General features: G+C 35.0%; 1 protein-coding gene across 2 annotated transcripts in view; it reads left to right on the plus strand.

The window, feature by feature from the left end:
- RANBP17 (RAN binding protein 17) overlaps positions 1–21271 on the plus strand; it is a 198653-nt gene that overhangs the window by 146425 nt on the left and 30957 nt on the right. For both annotated transcript variants that reach the window (XM_034432307.3, XM_034432308.3), the window contains exons 22-24: positions 3278–3360; positions 14862–15076; positions 17014–17152. In XM_034432307.3, coding sequence (XP_034288198.2) covers positions 3278–3360; positions 14862–15076; positions 17014–17152 — 437 coding nt within the window. The remainder of the gene's footprint in view (positions 1–3277; positions 3361–14861; positions 15077–17013; positions 17153–21271) is intronic.

The raw sequence follows: 21271 nt of genomic DNA on the forward strand, positions 1-21271 counted from the left end.
AGTCTCTAAAGGAAGGAAAGCTCATTGAAATACTTTCATATTCATTATATTAATTTACTTATTGGTATTCAGAAAGTCTATATTGTTCCCATTAGACATCATCATTGGGGATGGCTTTGCTTTTTCTTGAGTTGTGTACAGCATTAAGTTTTACAGGTTAAAATGCATAGTACAATACACTTTGACATGGTGGAAATATGTTACAGAGTATTAAATTGTGCAATATGATAAAATGAAGTTGCTTCCATTATTTATATCTGCCAGATGTTACTATTTTGTACTTTGTAGAATAGAAAGTATTATAAAGTGTTCCTTATGCATTACAAAATCCTAGCCTCTGTTAGAGAATTCAGAATTTCTCGAATCTTAAGAACATTTTTCTAATTTGTCTATCTAAAACAATAAGACATTTTGTCCCAGTCCTTCGTTTAGGAAATGTCTGAAATAGCAAGGGAATACATGGAGAGTAAGGCTCTGTCTACTTTGACTTTGAAACAGGTTTATTTCTTCCTAATAATTTCTTTTGCAACCAGTCCATTTGTCATACAGAAGACTAAAAAAAAACCCGACCTAATATGGCTTCCAAGGCTGACACCCCTATCAAACAGTCTAAATTGAATTACTTTCTTAGAAAATGAATTTTCATTATTAACTAAATAAAGTTAATAATAATAGAGGTGGTTTGGTCTAGTGTGGTTAAGGTGCTGGCCTAGGAATCAAGATATGGTGAGTTCTTGTCCCATCTTAGCTATGAATGCCAGCTGGGTGACTTTGGGCTAGTTGCACTCTCTTAGCCCAACCCACCTTACAGGGTTGTTGTGTGGAAAATAGGAGAACACAGGAGCATTGGGCATGTTCTCTGCCTTGAGTTATTTATAAAAAATAAAGACAGGATAAAAATCTAATTTTATGACTGCTCCATTCCAGAACGTAACCATAATAGTTAAACATTTTGCTTAGTTATTTATATTGAGTTGTGTCTTAAGAGTAGTATGCTTCAGGTCTGAGTTTCTGCTCCTAATATCATTTGCCTTTGTTATTGCTTACGATGTAACACCTATATATGTTTCCTCTTTATCCTCAGATCCTGAACAAACTTTTTGTCCTTCTTTCAAAATCTTGTATACTTCCCCCCGCACATACATCTCCACTTGTATATTTTGAGGCATCACATGATATCTCTAGCTCTACTATTCTTAACTGTCCAAAGATGTCCTGCTCCCTGAAGCAATCTTATACATGCTTCTCCTTTTGATTTCCCAAAATGCCACAGCTCCTTCACTTCCTTCAAATCAATTCAGGACTCACCTGTTCCATGAATGCTTTCAAAGCGTCATCACCAAAGGAAGATAGTGTTATTTCTATTCTCTGTAACTAAATAACATCTTTCTTTGTTCATCACTATCTCTGTTCTGTCCCCGTTCATGTCATTTATTTTGTCACTTTTTCCTAGGCACTAAGTCCTTGAGATCCACATTTTTATTTACTTGTTTGCTTGTTTGTTTATCTATATGTGGCATTACATATAAGAGACAAGTTTTTCTCACTTTGTCAAAGTGATTGTTTCTAATTCATTTTGCCACGATATCCAACCAGGAAATCTAACTGTATTACTTGCTAAGCTTCACAATCAATCTTGTGGAGCTAATTTATATATTAAGGTTGATATGAAACATTTTTCCTGTCTTGTGGGAAGTACATATTGTCTTTATTTCCATCAGTCAGCACCCACTTCAAACTGAATTTATTTTTAGACTTAAAAGTGCTATATCTTCCCTGGAATCCAAATGTATGCTGGTAACAGTTTGCTGGGTACACAAATGTTACATAATCAAACTCAGATTCAGTTCAAGAAGTATCAACATTCAGGCTTACAGTCATGTGGCACCTTATAGCCTTTTTTTTAAGCTTGTACACTTCCCCAAACATAATTAGGGAGAGTGCATCTCTATGAAGTAAGTTTTCTTACATTAGAAATACCGTCACATTTATATGATGCTGACATAAGGCTGATATTTGCTAATTAAGCTATTTAACATTTACTTAATCAATTTATATTGAATTGATGTAGTGATTCCTCCATTCATTCCCATCAGTGAATGAGTATAGAATAGCACAACTACTAGTCTTGTTTCCAGTTACATATATTTGAGAGAAAATCTGGAACATATACACTTATTCCTTCACACCTACAAAAATTCTGATTAGAAATTGATTGCACAGAGAATCTATGGATAAACAGCTTGTTGCACATCCCATCAAAGTGGTGAAAGTTGGGACCAGCAGTTACACTAATATTGGGAATAAAAATGTTGAATATTCTCACTTTGGATGATGAATAAACCTTAGATTTAGGCTTAATTTGAACAAGTATTTGTAGAATAATGAAAGTTACTGTCATTCAAGCATCTGTAGTTGCTTCTATCTTTATAAGCATAATTCTTGCTTTTACATATAAATCATGATGCTTTATACTCTATATAATACATATGGTTACATGTTTTTGAAAGATTTGAAGCACATCTGTAGAGAAGGGGGGAAAAGCTTAGATTCAGGATTTTTCTTATTGATTCTGATAACTTATTTTTAAAAAAGATTAGGAAGATATGATGGAGATTTTATTATTATTAATTAGTGCATTGGTGAACTTCCCAAGACATTTAAAGGATTAATACACAGTAGCAAGATAATGCATACATAGATAGGTAGTATTCTTTTTGTTGATTCTAATTGTCTTTGTGTTTAGATGCCCCATTCTCTTGTCCTCTCCCTTCCCCTCCTTTCCCCATCTGAATCATTTCCATCCCATAATACACAAATTGCATGCTTTGCCCATATGTTGTGATAAATGATTGGCTGGGAAAATGATTATGCTAGGCTAGATAAAGGAAAGCTGAAGAGAGAAGACAATGAATAAGGTAGATAGAGGGTATCAAAGAAATTATTGGGATGCTTTTGGAAGAGCTGCTTGTTTTACTAGAGACTAGTAGTCTAGATGAAATGACAAGAGACTAGAGACTAGATGAAATGACAAGCATTTGTCCATACAATCAAGTTTAACTCAAAACATACCTATCATTTTGCTTCTGTGATGCCTCACTGGTTATTTTTCTCTGCTTCTGTTAACAAAAGAACCTCACCAAGCTTATTGAAATCTAAATAGCTCCATTTTGGTTACATAGCTCTCATAATTCAGGAGTTGAATTACTATTGATATACATTATAAGTGCTTGTTTCATCAGATTATATAAAGATATGTTTCTGCTTTTTTCCTCAGATCTCAGCGTTTAAATTTTGATGTGTCATCTCCTAATGGAATTCTGCTCTTCAGGGAAGCTAGTAAGATGATTTGCACTTACGGTGAGTTTAATTGATGATTTTTTACATATAGTTTTTGTATACTTAATAGGAAAAAAGCACTATCTTCTAATTAAACAGAACCTGGCTTTTAAAAAAAATACTTGGATTCATGGATCTAGTTGTGAGAATTTATGGTGTACAATGTCAGTGGACAGCAGATCATTTTGTGTAGAAGGTGAAATACATTCCTGAAGAGCAATCATTATTCTCTATAACATTACAGTTGATTGATTGATGCTGTACTTATCAATTTGAAAGCACAAGTAAGCTACCCAGAAATATAACAAAGATTTCTACATACAACACTTTTGTTTATGCATTAAAAGAAAAAGGACATTTTAAGGAAGAGAGGAGGATTAGAAAGGAGGTTGAAACAAAACCTCTTTTTCCCATGTTATTTCACCTTTCAGTAGAATAAAAACTGAGATATTTCAAAGGAAGAGTTCTGGAAAATAAAAAGCAAAAAATGGAATCTTAAGGGAATATTTCTCCTACACGTGAACCTAAAAACATTGGTAGAAGTTTGGCTAGAGATGCACGAGGAATGAGAATAGATTGCAATATTTTGTGGTAGTTGCATTTAGATTAATTATTGTAAGAAAAGCAGTAGTTTCGTGTAAATTAGTCTAAGATTAATTGTGGATAAGACTTCTTAAATTAAAGTTAACTGCATCAAATTCACCCACATTAAAATTAACAGACTTACTGTAATTATTTCTAGGAAATAACAGTAATAGTTCAGATAAGGTGCAGGTCTATTTCATAGACTTGTAGAATAAGAATCTTAAGAGTTGGAAGGAGCTCATTTAGGCCACTGAATCCAACCTTCCTGCTTGGTGCAAGAATTTTCAAGCATCATTAACAGTTGGCTCTCTAACTTCTGCTTTAACATGTCCAGTGAAGTCTACCAACATTGAATACTGTTTTGTTTTTTGGGTTTTTTTGGGGGGATAAACGTTCAATTAAAACCTGCCTTCCCCTAACTGAAATCCATTATGGAGTGGTCAAGAACAAGTATTGATCATTTTCCATGTGATATAAGTCCAGAATGCTACCACATTCTCCTTCATTCATCTCTTTTCAAGGCTAAACTTTCCTCCTTCCTTTTTATACAACTAAGTTTCTATTCCCATAAAGATCCAATTGACCTTTTCTGAATTAGTTTAGTTTATTTGAATCCTTCCTAAAATGTGTTGTGCGCAGAACTGGACTCAGTATTCAAAATGGGATCTAATCAGTACAGGATGTACTGCAAGCGTAATCTCTTACATTACTATTGATGCAAGTTCATTGGCTAGTTTTTTGCAGCCATATCACATTGCTGACTCATGCTCAGTTTGTAATCAACTGCTAAACGAGGATATTTTCCCAGATATTGTCACATCATGTATTCTTCATTTCATATCTGAGCATTTGGTTTGCTTTCAAGTGAAGAATTTTACATTAATTCGATAAATTTCATTCTATTACTTTTAACTCATTTCTACAATCAATTAATTTTGAAATTTTTTCCGATCTTTTAGAGCATTAACAATCCTACACATTTAATAAACATTTCCTTCACTTTCTAATCCAAGTCATTGCTGAGAACATTGAAAACTACAAGATCTACAATAGAAATTCATGCTACTTTCAGTTTATTGAGAAACTATTGATGAACACTTTTTGAATATGTGTTTCAAGATGGCAACATATCTGTTAACAGCCATGCTATTAACTAGCTTGCTAAGTAGAATGTTATGTACTAATTTATCAGATGTTCTGCTATATTGAGGTATATTACATTTGCAGATTATAGATGCTATAATCTATTAAAGAAGTAAACCAATTGAAAAATGAGATAACATTAATCTGGCAAAATGTGTTCTTGACTAATTCGTATTAATCTGGTATTTGCAACAGTATTTCAAAGTGCTTAGATTACTTTGTGATTCACTGTAGTATCCAGATACTGATATCAGATTAACTGGTTTGTATCTGAATCCATCTTTCCCTTTTCTTTAACGACAGAGGCAGCATTTGTCCTTTGGTCATCTCACAATTCATTTAATCTCCAGGAGTTTCCAAAGAAAGAATATATGTTTTCGTTCAAACATCCATCATTTTCCTTGATATCTTAAGATGCAATACATGTCATATTTCTTGGCAGTGTTCTATCAGTCTCCAGGTTCAACTCTGTCCATTTATCCTTCTCTTCCCACTTATTAATTGGAAATTATATTCTTGTAGAGAAGATTGATTCAAATTAGAAATTCAGCTTTTTTCTCTGTGTTCAGGTCTATATTGTTTTTTGTGTTTTGAGTGCTTCTGCTATTTTCCTCTCCTGCCCTTGCTCCAAGATGTTGCAATTGGGCTATTATATTGTTTTCTTTTTTAGGAATTACCACTCATTTTGAACTTTTCTATCCATTAACATTCACTCATTATAGGATCCTACTGATTTCTCTGAATTTATTTCAGTCCACCTTGTTAAAGTTCAAGATATGGTTCCACTATATTTAGCTTTTCTTCTGTAAATAATAATTTCAGCATTTACATGCTGATTTTCCTTCCAAGTTCTTGCTGTCTCCACTTCATTGTCTAAACCTTCTCTATTGGGTAATATTGTCCCCTTACTTTTCACCCAAATTTCTATTAAGGAGTAAATGCAAGTTCATTAATTTAGAATTCAGAGTAAATATGAATTATTTTCAAATAAAGTGCAATTCTGCCTCTATTTCTATTACTTCAGTTGTCCCAAAGGTGCTTTTTCAGGAGACCACTGGACTTTCTTGTTTTTTATTTGAAGACGTTTCACTTCTCATCCAAGAAGCTTCTTCAGCTCTGACAGGATAGTGGGGAATGAAAGAATTTATATTCCTTGCAGACACCTGGTCATTTGCATCCTTTTAGAGGTTTGTTGAAGGACTTGGAAGTTTATCTTGTCCTCAGGGTCACCTGAGTAGTGCTTCTGGTTCCTGTAATCTGCAATATGTTTTTTGCTCTGGAAATCCGTTCCTATTCCCACACCATTTAAAGGGTGTTCAACCTAAATTGGGATGAACACAATTTGGGATGAACACCCTTTGAATGATGTGCGAGTAGGAATGGATTTCCAGAGGGAAAAAATTGCAGACTACAGGAACCAGGAGCATCACTCAGGTAACCCTGAAGATACAGATAAACCTCCAAGTCCTTCAACAACCCCCTAAAAGGGTGCAAACGACCAGCTGTCTGCAAGGAATATAAATCCTTCCATTCCCCACTATCCTGTCAGAGCTGAAGAAGCTTCTTGGATACGAAGTGAAACATCTTCAAAGAAAAAACAAGAAAGTCCAGTTGCTTCCTGAAAAAGCACCTTTGGGACAACCATGACCTGGATGACTGAGAGTCTTTATAGACTATTACTTCAGTTCCTTTTATTTAAAAAATGTGTACTTCAACTCCTATTTTAAAACCATCCCATTAGCTCTGCCATTCTACCTGCTAAACCTTTTTGCCTTTTTGTACTATGGGTTTAACACTGAACTATATTTACAATTATTCTGGTTATTTGAAGAGGAAAAAATGTCCTCCTCCTTACATTTTCAGATGTAAGGTCTGATTGTATGTCTCGCAATCTAAAATTGTGCTGTTTTTTTTCCCCCTGAAGCATTGATAGAAACCTTGTGACCTTTGAACATATTAGTTAGATCCTATATGGCCTATTGAGACTGTTCCATTCTCAATCCCAGTGACAACTCCCTGAATGCTTGGAATTTTAGCTCCCATAATCCTTGCTTTGCCAGCCTGGATCTGAACAATCTGGAAGTAATTAGGCTTAACAGGTGTATCTAAATGGAACAAATACAACAAATATTGGCAAAACAGGGTGAAAAAGATTTGTTCTAGACCCTAATAAATTGCATTGCTCTAGGTTTTGTTTTTTAATTCATCCACCTCACAGTTTTGGAAGACTGACAGAAAAATAATATTTTCAATATGCTGTATTTTATTTATCTACATTCTGTCATGATATACTTTGATGTAAGTTTTTAATTTTGTTGCAGCATTCAGCTGTTCTAGCAGTTACTGTTCAGGGTCAGCCTCAAGGTTAGCCACAGTAGCACAGAACAATTTCCTGTTCTCATAGACCAGGTAACATTTGGATGAGGATTACATTTTACCACTTTTCCAGTAGCCGGGGACATTATTTCTAATGAGCTTTAAATTGCTTCTAGAACATCTATTGTGTGAAACGTAGTGTTGTAATCCATTCTACTCTTCTAGCTTAATATCATGTATCTTTTTAAAGAAAATGTTATTTGTTGCTGTCTAATAAGTATTATTAATTTTTAATCAATTGTTCATTTTCAATAATGGAACATACTTTATATCCATTGCTTGTTCTATTTAGAGCATTCATAGCAATGGTAGTGACATTTTGCAGATATATAGATGCTGGCAGATTTTACAGTAGTAAGCAAGAGTGTTACATATTTTAAGAGCATACAGACACGTATTTCCCTCTTTTTTAACGATAGTTCAATCATAACAATTTTATTTTAATAATACCTGCTTCTGGCACTTAAATAATTTTTTATCTGTTGTTTATACAATTTATAATAGCATAATAACTCTTTCTAAATTCTTTCTTTCTGCTAAATAATACTATGCTGAATTCTGCTATATGTCCAAAAACATTAGCTGTTAAAAATACTCTCCACTTCAGAACAACAAATAACTGCTACAATTATGAGACAGCTACTGGAAAGTTCATCCCCAAGGTACTACAGCTGCTTGTGCCAACTGCAGCATTCAGTCAACTACATCATGTGAATGACAAAATCCAGTCAATTGAGGCAATTTCTACTCTTTGCCCTCTATATCCTACTAGAAAAAGAACTGGAGAAATACAGTGGTTTAGAAAAGCAACTGTCTCCGTGACAAAACTGATTGCTAAGTCCATCCTACAGAATGTATCTCCTAAAGAGTGATTGGCTGAAAAACTCAAGTCATACCTGTCTCCTGGGTGAACAGTGTAGAGAGGCCGGTAATATAATGAAATCTGCCAATACTGTCCTGTTACAAAGATTTATGGGTCTCTGGGAAGTTCTGGATGGGGGATTCCGAAAGTGACAGCACTTGATTCAGTTAGTGTGATTGTGTGGTGCCAGTGGTATGGCCATTTAACTTTGTTAGCAGTTGACTAGGTTAAGTGTTGTGTATATAGATTAGAACACAGGGAACACGGTGGAACTTTAGTTTTAATTTTAATTTCTAGTAACAATTGTTTTCTCTTACAACTGGTCCTCACATTTGTGACCATCGCAGCATTCCCACAATCACGTGATCAAAATTTGGACATCTGTTTATGACAGTTGCAGCATCCTATAGTCATGTAATCACCATTTGCAACCTTCCCAAATGGCTTCCAATAAGCAAAGTCAGTAGGGGAAGGCAGATTCACTATATTCTTGTATATTTATCTGCCTGGTCCCAGGTCAAATAGTAACTCCCTCCAGGTCCCATCCATTTGAGATTGTTGTCTCAGAAGCAGGCTTTTTTAATAGCCATGCCACATTTTAGAACTCCTGGACTCTAGAAGACACTTATTTCCACTTAATACAGGAGGAAAGAATGTGTTGATTGATGGTGTAGTTGTGAGCGCTTTATTACAGTATTTAGCTGGTTTGATTATTTTGTTTTGATCAGTATTCTGTGTATTTTTTGGACTATTTTAATGATGACATTATTAGCTACTTAGAGCTTTCTGGAATTGGCAGCATATAAATAAAACAATCAGACCTATGTCTGAAGAAGAGTTGTTAACTTTATTTCAAAAGTAAGACCACCTAAGGCTCCCAGCCAAAGATGTGCCCTTGGTTATTTTTGTTAGACTTTTCAGCAATCCAGCCAGCACATAAGTAAATAAGTCAGCAGGATTCATGTATAAAAGAAACTTCTTTATATACAGTAATATAAAGCATAATGCATGTATACAATACCCATACAGCAGAAGCCAGAACCAGAACTCAGAATCCAGAAATCCAGAATCAGTATAATCATAGAAGTAATAATGCAAGGACAAACCAACTCCTTTATACATAACAGCCAAGCTAAGCCATGCCCAGGCTTCAAACTGTCTGAGTCATCAAACAGTCCCCATTGGACCTGTTGCCATGTCTATTCCAATTCATGAACTGACAATTTGGTTGCAGACATTTAATTGCCCAACTAGTTAACCTCATCACCTTACACTATTGATGTTATCTAACTGAGTAATGAAACATCTGCATGTTAATAACCACGCTTGGAGAGCACCAAGAACTCCAATATTTAACCTTGAGCTACACAAGAGCCACGGTGGTGCAGTGGTTAGAATGCAGTACTGCAGGCTACTTCTGCTGACTGCTGGCTGCCTGAAATTTGGCAGTTCGAATCTCACCATGCTCAAGGTTGACTCAGCCTTCCATCCTTCCGAGGTGGGTAAAATGAGGACCCAGATTGTTGGGGGCAATATGCTGACTCTGTAAACCACTTAGAGAGGGCTGTAAAGCACTGTGAAGCAGTATATAAGTCTAAATGCTATTGCTATTGCTATTCTATTGCAGATAGTTCCAAGTTAATCTTCTCAGGCTGGAATGGGATTATAATAGTTCTCCCATATAAGAAGGGGAAAATGGAACACTCTGTTAACTATAGGCCGATTAACTTGCTCTCAATCCTGGGAAAACTCTATGCTAGACATTTAAATGAAAAATTAAAGTTGTACCTTGAAGAGTACTTTGTTTTAACAAATGCTCAAGCTGCTTTTAGAAAAGGCAGCTCAACAATTTATCCATGTTACCTGGCAAGACAACTATTTGCTTCCTTTATAGATTTTAAGAGCCTTCTTTGATTCTGTTAATAAAACTAAATCTGGGTTAAATTAATGAATTTAGTTCCAGATATACTTCTCACATACTTAATACAGGTGTTACATTAAAATAGTCTAATGCTATTGGTCAGGAAAGCCAGCTTGGGTGATTTCGGGGCCCTCATTCTCTCTCAGCCCATCTCACAGGACTTGTGGGGGAAATGGGAGGCAGTATTAAGGTATAATCATCATCTTGAGTTGATTAATAATAATAATGCCAGATCGTTTTAAAAGACTCAAAGGATGGACAAAAATACCATGCACAGTCTAAACATCTGGCTGACTGTGTAACCAACAATAATAATTAGAGATGCAATCCCAAAATACCTGGAACACCACTTGAACACAATTGGCATTGACAAAATCACTGTCGGTCATTTGCAAGAGGCAGCTTTATTTGAACACCTTACATCCTGTGGTGATACCTTTAACACCATCAAGTAGCATCCACCTGCCCTGGGAAAGGATTCTATAGGTAGATAGAAATGCCAAATCCAGCCTAAACATCTCACTAATTGCAATCAACTATAATAACAAAAGAGAAAGAATGCAAGACTAGAATAATAGAATAAAATAGAAGACAATGAATTGGAGAAGATCACAAAGTAGCAAGATCTCCAAATAGGAATTCAAAGATAAACTACCATAACTGTTGTGGTCACAGCGATTTTAGTATGGCACATTGAGTGCCATACCAAAAAAAGTTGGATGGCACTTAGAAAATCTGTATATTGTCAAAATTTCCATCTCTCAATTAGGAAAGGCCAGACTGCTTGGATCCGCATATATACTATGCTGGTATATTACGACATCTGAATTCTTGGGAATTTGATGCCCACACCAATTTAAAGGCTGTGATTTCATATTTTTTGTATATTATAATAATATTAAACCACATCATCTGCACATCACTCCTTGGAAAGGGCACGATATGTGGATAAAAATGCCAAATCCAGTCTAAATATCTGACTGACTGTGCAACCAACCATCATAATAATAACAATGGATGTTAGTTACAACAGAAAAAGTGTACCTATAAGCAACAAAATAATGAATAATGGTGTGAAATATGGTTGTATTCTGTCCCTAACACTATTTAATATGTAAGTCAATGATTTGGAAACTTTATTATATATGTTGATGACCACTGTCCATTATTAACCAAACGGAAAATTCTTCTTCCAAGTATTAGATTGGGTTTGAAATGCCTACTTGAGATGCTAGTCAAGTATTGCCAAAATAATAAATTACAAATCAAATAGAATAAAACTAAAATATGGGGGGGGGGGGGGTTTGAGAAAAAAATCAGACAGTATAACTAGAAAATTCAAAATCGTATGAATACACAAGTGGAGAATGTTAATTGTCTTTGCATTTTATTTAACCATGCTCTGTCCTGGCAACATCATTGTAAGGCAGTAATTTTGAAAAGCTACTATGAAGGCCTTGTATTATCCCTTTAGCAATACAGCTTTTTAATGCAAAAATTGCTTTTCAATAACTCAACAGCAAATAAAATTGTTAAATGTTAAGTTATGTTCCACATTCTCTAGTTCTCCTGGAAATCGAGCAGTTCTCTTTGAAAGCAAAAGCTTGGCTAAGAACTATTAAGTTTTGGCTCCAAGCAGAGGTGGTATTCAGCAGGTTCTGACCAGTTCTGGAGAACCGGTAGCAGAAATTTTGAGTAGTTCAGAGAACCGGTAACTACCACCTCTGACTGGCCCCGCCCCCATCTATTCTCTGCCTCCCAAGTCCCAGCTGATCGGGAGGAAATGGGGATTTTGCAGTAACCTTCCCCTGGAGTGGGGTGGGAATGGAGATTTTACAGTATCCTTTCTCTGACACGCCCACCAAGACACGCCCACCAAGCCATGCCCTGCCCACCAAGACACACGCACAGAACCGGTAGTAAAAAAATTTGAATCCCACCACTGGGTTCAAGCATACGTTTTCAAAAACAAGGAAGGACTGCTGCAAGAAATCCCAATTGATTCCTATGTAGGTATGTCGTTTAAACAGGTGACCCAAAAGATTGATCACATTGGTATGAATCCTGATTATTTGTTTTGCAAGGATATGACTTTAGCATTTCATAGGATTAAACAAAGATTATAGAATAATTAAGGACAGGAATTATTGGCAAAGCCCAAAGTTCCGTATTTACTTGTGATTTATGCAATGAATTACAAATACACTTTTCAGCTCATGATACATTGTAATAATTTACATTTAAATTAATGTAATTAATTTAATAATTAAATAATTATTAAATTATTAATTAAATACATAATAGTCTTTTCAAAAAGCAGATTAAATGTGTTGCTATCAAATATACTAAACACTAGGTTTCAAAAGATCCCTAACTCTCAAAAACTCTCCCCGTCATAGTATTGACCTTGATGCAGTAAATCGTATTTTATTGCATTGTGAACTTTCAGTAGGATATTATCTAGCTTATTTTAAAATCAATGTCAGGAAGGCATATTTTTAGATATGTTAAAATTTTACTCGCACATAAAAATCTTAACATTATAAAGGTAATAGCCAAATTTTTTACTATGGTTATAAAAGCAAGGTCTTTAGTAGCACAACAGTAAAATTGAATTTTAAATTTATCAATTTTATTTGTTAAACTACTTTATCATAACATTAAATTTTAGATTACCTCTGTACTTTGCTATTTTGATCTTTTGGTCAGATATATGTGTGTGTGTGTGTGTGTGTGTGTGTGTGTGTATAAAGTAATTGCATCTGGGAATTAACTGATAACCAATGCAGGTCCTGCAATATAGATAAAAATACGGCAACTTTCTAAAGTTTCTAATAGTTTCTAAATGGTCTTCAAAGGCAATCGCATAATTCAGTTACTAGTGGATCAATCATCAGTAACTAAGTTTAAGTACATTTGGGATAAACACATGCCCATCATTCGACAAAAATTAAAAATAAAAAAATTAATAAAACATAAAAATAATTAAAAATAGTGAATTAACTAATTTAAAAAAAAATTAAAAAATAAAGGGCAGACTTGATGGACCACTAGGTCTTTTCTGCTGTCTGTTTTCTTTGTTTCTGTATAGAGTATACTGCAGAAGTCTATCCTTGGTTGATAAGTGCCTCATTTGGTGTAGCCATATTCTGTTTGAAGAACAACTACAGCCAGTGCACCCACTGAAGCCAGTAGCCATGACCAGGAGGATCTCCTGCTCCCCCTCAAGGGATAGTACCAGAGCTGACAAAATCATCTCAACTAATGTCATGTTAAGGAGGGGGTGGGCGGTGCCAGTTTTAGCCTATTCCATCCGTTTAGTACCTGAAAAGCCCCAAACAAGACTTATATTAAATTCTGCAGTAGAAAATAATCTAAACGTTCATCATTTGAGATATATGTTGTCTCAGGGTAGTTCATTTTCAATAGTTGGCTAAGCTAGGGTAAGAGTGTTTCAAGTGATTTTCTCTGGATATATAAAACAGGATCTGGGGCACACTCAGTACTTTCTAATATAAAAGCCAATACCTCTATGTGGACATGCAGAAATGTAATCTTTGATATCCATATATCTTTAGCACTATATTATCATTATATTGCCAAAAGACCAATGTAAGGATTGGCAGACTTACATTTATAGTGTAAACAAGTGAAATGTCTACATAGATAAATTAGTGATGTTTGGATAATAATGTTCTCTTTCAGAGATTCTATTGGTAAGTAAACAAATAGTCTACATATATATAAACAAATAGATAATCCAATTTCCCTTTGATTTCAGGTCAAACACTTTTCCAATTCCTATTTAGCCAAATCTAGATTTGGCCTTAAGATGGAAGAAGGCTTATTTTTTCATTCTTAAAATGCTGTTTAAATTTGGCACATTTTTACTACCGATACTAAAAAGCTTTACCTCCTGCCCCCCCCTTCCCGGCAAATAAATTTCTTCCTTTAACTTACCATACTTTTCAGTGTATAAGACACACTCCCCCCCCCAAAAAAAAGTGGGTGGAAATGACTGTGCGTCATTGCCGCCGCCTATCCCCATCATCCCGAAAACAGGATGCTCAGAGGCCGAAAACAGGACGCGCAGAGGCTGAAAATGGGGCCCACGGAGGCGGCAATAGATGGCAGCGGTGATGGGCGGCGACAGTGGCAATGGGCATTGGCGATCCCGCAGCCTGGAACAACTGATGTGCGGTATTCTGGGAGGCAGATCCAACTGCCAATCAGCTGCTCGTGCTAAATCAGGATTTGCTGAAGCTGACCAGGCTGTTTGCTGTTTGCTGCAAGGAGGCAAATTGCTGATAGGCAGAGGCAGAGGAATTTTTTTTTTCTTGTTTTCCTCCCCAAAAGCTAGGTGCGTCTTATAGTCCAAAAAATACGGTACACAATTCAGTGACAACTACTTAATAGCAAGGGAATATCAAATAGTCCAAGTCACAGAATAACATCCGCCCTTAATTTGTCTTAGATGTACATCAGATCACATGATCTGTCCATTGATAATCATCTAGCACAAATATTCCAGTAATGATAAAAAGCAACAGTTAAGTGAAAGTGCTAAGTAACACAGATTCCAGGTTTTTCAGTTACTTATGTCAGTTTCTCTTTGTTTTTCTTTCTTGCAAACAGGTAATCAGATCCTATCTCTTGGGACTTTGTCAAAGGATCAGATTTATCCATTGAAACTCAAGGGTATTTCCATCTGTTACTCTGCACTCAAATCTGCCTTATGTGGAAATTATGTCAGCTTTGGCGTCTTCAAGTTGTATGGGGACAACCACTTTGACAATGTACTTCAGGCCTTTGTCAAAATGCTGCTTTCAGTATCCCACAGTGACTTGCTAGTAAGAAATTATTCATCCTGGGAGTCTTTATGCAAATTATGTATTACTACCACAGGCTTAAAATGAAGATAGAGTGGAATCTAGAACAACTTAAGTGCAGTTTATTTTTGTTTCAATTGCATGCATGCATTAGTAGTTCTTACACATACAATATTATGTGTAGTTTCATTAACTAGTTATGAATATTTACTTTAAAATATTTATAATATGTCATCAAGACAGTCACAGATCATCTACTAAGTGGATAATAATTCACAAACCTGGAGTAGGATTGTTTTTGACATTGTCAGTTAAACTTGCTGATATGTTGTCAATCAGTATTCCTCTGACATTAACTCCCATGGAATGATTTTAATGAAAATGACAGTCTTACAAACTAGTATCTGACAAATGAGGGGGAACTCTCTGAAGACCAAAACCTTACCACTGGATCAAATAAGCTGTACATCTTGTATAGCACTGATTTTCACCTAGTCTAATAGGAATTACCTTGGTTTTTGGAATTCTCTCTGCAGTACTTTTACTCAAGCAAATTTTTAAGAAAATTAAATATATAAATACCTTTTAAAAACCATAATTTTTAATTATCTAACACACACATTATCTAACACATAGTGTGTGTGTGTGTGTGTGTGTGTGTGTATGTACATATGTAAGTAATGTAGATTTCATTAGTAATCAAGGTTTCCCAAGGCAAACAATAAAACAGCATTGGATGCCATGTTTATTTGATTGTATGTCCCAAAAGCTGTTCCCAAACAGATGAGAAACAATGACAGTATTATTAAAGGAGATATACAAACATCTGAAATGGGAAATGCAATCAGAAGAAAAGGGTGTTGTTACTTTTTTTTTTTTTTTTACATTTTTCTCCTCCCCTTCATCTGAGTTGCATTACTGCTTATGATTAGTTGCATCATTGTATCCACTTTAATTCTCCTGTTAGGGAATTTTATCTTACTGTCTTCAGTTGACATAAAAACAAAGCATAACAATGATAAAATTTCACAATTGGTAGTGTGACTGTGAGAGAAGTATTTAGAACTATTGGAATTTTTACATACAAATATCAAAATAGCTTGGCAAAATACAGCAGTAACCACAAAGAATATATTTGGGAAAGGACATGCAAAATAGGCAGCACAGTACAACTGGATAAGCATTAGTAAGCAGCTGTGAAACTTTTATTCAATATTAATTTCATTTCCATTTTCATAATGTTGAGGGTTCCAGTTCAGTTATTGCAAAATATTTGACCTGATCAATTTTTATCTCTCTTAAGCTGAAGTAATATTTTCAGAATGATAAGGCTTAGAATTTTTTTAAAGTTCAGTTTGCCTCAGTTTGCCTCTAATTTACTATTAGAATCAAAATTCTAAAAATAGAAAGTTTTTACTTACTTCACAACGGAAGCCAATACAGGCCCGAATATGTTTGGATACACCTGGCATAGTTATACATTCACTTCAGATTTACTAGGTTGATACAGTAAAGGGAGCATCTTTCTGCCCTCTCTTCAATTACAATTTAGAAACCCTGCATGGTTTTCCTTTCTCTTTCATATAATAATGCACTTGCAGAGATCCACAGCTATACACCTGTACATATAATTACATACATTTGGAATTTCTGGGTTAGTAAATACACAGATATATGTATTTTGTAATTCTACTAGCAGTCTGTGATTAGATTCCCAGTGGGCATTTCAGCCCCTTACTGTATTGTGGCTCTTCGTTCTGTTGTGTAGCTCGCAGAAAAAATGGCTGAATAGTGTCAGGTTTATGTTTGGTTTATTCTGCCTAGAATATAATACATTTCTTTTCATATAAAAATACAGTAGATAATATTGGTAAAACTCTGTTTCATTACAGTAATTTTTTTAATAAGCCGTGTAATTTCTTATTGCATCATATTCTCTCTTTCTCTTCTATCCCAAGCAATATAGAAAATTAAGCCAATCTTACTACCCACTTTTGGAGTGTCTAGCTCAGGATCACATGAGTTTCATCACCAGCTTAGAGCCACATGTATTAATGTATATATTTACATCGATATCTGAAGGACTAACTGCTCTTGGTAAGTACACAAAAGAAATAAACTAAGGAAGAATGTAAAATTATGCTAAAGCAGACAAAAGTAATGTGACCACAATCATTAGGTGTTTGATTTAATTACTATAACAATGCATCACATAATTGTTTATTCATGAGTCTTTTAAGACTAAATGGTCCTGTGTTCAGAAGGATATTTTTACAGACTAGTAGACATGGGCATGATCTTCAGCTAAAGAAAAGAATCTAAAAATGTATTGTCCAATAATATTCTTTTTTCTTTTCAGGGTATTCAAATGAAAACACTCTCTTTTCAATGGAAGCTAAACAAAGGGTATATTACTTTGAAAACTTACTTGTTAAAAATGTGTTTTATGATTCATGTAGAATTTTACACTTTCCTAATGTTGTATTTCCAAATATTTGAAAAACGTAAACCACAACATGAATCATAAAACATTTTTACATTCCAATTACTTACGACATAATGCTCCATAAGTCTTAATACAATAAAAGTACACAACATTACGCAGTCTTTGCCAATGAGAAGCATATACTCCAGAACACCAATAATATAGTATAGACTAAAATGCTTTGTTCCTATTATGAGGAAAACTGATCGGATGATTCATAGTAATGTGTAAGTGTAGAACAGTTTACTTAAGTTTTCAATGAAATTATGGAAAATAAATCTACCGAAGATATCAGTATTTTTTAATGTGAAAACCGGTTGCTCTAAGCCTTGAAATAAAATAATCCGTTCATAAGAGATTAAAATCCTTAAGGGGAAAAAAGTCTATATTACTCTCAGTACAGATTTAAAAAAAACAATATGCATTTTATATATATAGTGGAGGTAGATATGCATGCATGCACACATACCAGTACATGCATACACATATACAAACACACACACCAATTGGTTTATGAAGGACATCAATCAATATAATTTTGCAGTCCTCCCACGTGATGGAGTTTGCCCTCAAAAATCAGTTCCATCACTTTTCTCAGTGACATTTTCTTACACTTTTCTACTTCTTTTGTCAGAAAGACCTCTCCCATTGTTTGTCTCCTAAATCCTTAGATTAAGCCTGTCACCATTGCTACAATTATTCAACATGGAAACAATCCACAAGGTAGCAGTTTCAGATTCTCCATTAAGTTAATATGTGAGCTGGGATTAAATTATGGGCTTTCTGATCCAAGTGCAATTCCCTATAAAATAGATCCATATTTTATGTAAACATAAAATAACAGTTCCTATTGTTGTGGTATTGGATATTTGAAAGACAGTTAAATGAGGAAACCAAATATCAGTCTTTTTTTTTTAATTAACAAAACTGTAAATACTATTTTTAAAACCTCAAATCCAGGGGTGAAATCCAGCAGGTTCTGACAGGTTCTGGAGAACCGGTAGCGGAAATTTTGAGTACTTCGGAAAACGGGCAAATACCATCTCTGGCTGCCCCAGAGTGGGGTGGGAATGGAGATTTTGCAGTATCCTTTTCCTGGAGTGGGGTGGGAATGAAGATTTTGCAGTATCCTTCCCCTGCCATGCCCACCAAGCCACGTCCACAGAACCGGTAGAGAAAAATTTTAGATTTCACCCTGGCTCAAATCATAAAGTAATTGAAGTACACAAATAGTAGCTAATACTTTGTGAGTATTAAATACATAATGGCCTTGTGGATGTGCAAATGTTGAATGGTAGTGTAAGAAACAGACATCCTACGTTTTATTAGAAATGAAGACAACTGTTAGTCAGCATTTGTCGTTTACTAAAGTAATTTTTCTGTTATTTCATTTTCTTAACAAGGTTTTGCTGTTTTACCCCCTTGCCTCACCAAAATGTTTGACATAGAATATAACATGAATTAAACAGAAGAAAAAAAATATGAAAACCTACATCTTAAAACTTATTTTAAAAGAAATTGTGAATGGAAATACTGTGGGTATCATAGTTCCAGACAATGAATGCATTGATGGATTGATTGCTTTATCACATTTCTGTAGCCACCCATCTAATGCAAAGACCCTGGGTGGCGTACATGCAAAGTCAATGAGGGAAATCAGATTCACTTAATGACCACATGATTTACTTAACAACTGCAGTGATTTACTTAACAACTGTGACTAAAAAGATCATAAAACGGTGCAAAACTTACCTAACAACTGCAACGGAAATTTTGGGCTCTATTGGGGTTGTAAATCAAGGACTACCTCTTATGACACCTACTTACTAATCACCATGTAAAGCTTTTGTAGATTATATACTACCATTCATAATAAAAATGAAAGCTTAATATTTTCTGCAAGCTATTATTATTAAATGTTAAACAGATTGGCTTGTTTACTTTCAAAATTGAGTATTTTGAGAAGAGGTAATTTGGGTTTTGGTAAAGGGAAACAGATCAGAGAGCATTTCACTTAAATCATTTCCCTTCATCATAAACAAAACAAAGCTCTTAAACCAGGGGTGAAATGCTCCCGGTTCGGACCGGATCGCCCGATCCGGTAATGATGGCGGTGGACAGTTCGGAGAACAGGTAGCAGAAATCCCTGCCCCCCTCCATGCCCAGCTGAGCCACGCAATCATCAGAGGCTTTTTTTTTTTTTTACATTTAAAAGCATTTTTTCTACAAATGCTTTTAAAAGTAAAAAAAAAAAAAAGCCTCTGATGATTGCGCAGCTCAGCTGGGATCGTCAGAGCCTTTTAAAAGCATTTTTTCTACAAACTCTTCGGCCGAAGAGGTTGTAGAAAAAATGCTTTTAAAAGTTAAAAAAAAAAAAAGTTGGCCACGCCCACCCAGTCACATTACCCCCCCCCCACCAAGCCACGCCCACAGAACCGGTAGTAACAAATTTTACATTTCACCACTGTCTTAAACTGTCATGCACAATAGTGTTGCCACTTGCCAAATAATTCTTCCAGTTACATACATTTATAAAATGCCGAAGTAAGTTTTTTAGACAGCAACGCCTTGGTTCTCATGAAAAGAGAAATTCGTTGAAATATAAATTTCAGGTTGATATTAGGCATTATTCCACCTTTCTCTTGCTTGTTTCTCCAACAGCAACAATTGTCATTTTTCTCCTCCTCCTGTGTTTTCCTCCCTTTAATCTGCTTGTCTACCTAACCTGAGTAAAATGCAATAAGGATTCTATTCAGCTTCAGCAAATGCCTCTGTGTCCATTAAAATCAGAATAGGGGTCTTGCATAACATCTTCCCCTGTTACATTCATACAGTGAGAAGAAAAATGAATGTCTCAAGCATCTTTGATATAAAGTTATGGGAAAATATAAGTAGCTCTTAATACTTAAATTGCATCCTCATGAACAGATAAACCTCTCCACTGCGCTGCTAAGATCACTTAAAGAAGAAAATAAATACGTACTTGTATGGTATCAGCATGTTTAGAGCGTTTTTAAATGGACGTTAGTGATTTACTTTGTGTTATTCAATTTTCAAACAAATAGTCAAAGTATTGATTTAAAAGTACGGCAAAACATGCTTATGAAATATGCATTTCTAGATACCTTTCAAAGTGTTCATTGCTTTCCTGTGCGACCAAAGGGAAAGAAACTTGTAAAGAAAACATAATGGATCAGATGCTTCTTAATATGCACATAAACAGAGAGTCGCTGAGAGTGAGTGGGCGGCCATACACATATTCTTAAATAAATAAACAATTCTAGATCTGTGTACAGGATTTTAACATAATTTAGAGAGGAGTCTGACGTAAACAAGAGAGGTGAAAACCTGATAGTTTTCACACAAACTAATACATTTATTTAATCTGGACTATATGTTTTCCTGCTTGCACTAGGGGATCAGAGCTTCACCAATTCATCCTCTGTGTATCTGTATAAAGGTTTCACTACAATACCTTCAATTATGTACTGCAGTAGATCTGTGGAATATATTGGAAAAGAATCAGTGATACCCCTGATTAAATACATTTAATCTTGAACGACTATGAAAACTACCATCCCCTTTTTGGAATCAGATTAGATTGGATAGGGCTATTTGATATTGTCCTATCTCCTCCTCTCCTCCCCCGCCTGCTTGAATAATGATTCAACTTTAGTGGAAAGCAAAGTCAAGCTCTTCCATGTAAATGAATTCTAATAAATAAAAAAGTG

Source organism: Pantherophis guttatus, chromosome 1 (genome assembly GCF_059756535.1).
Source record: "Pantherophis guttatus breed Tessera chromosome 1, ASM5975653v1, whole genome shotgun sequence".
NCBI lineage: Eukaryota > Metazoa > Chordata > Lepidosauria > Squamata > Colubridae > Pantherophis > Pantherophis guttatus.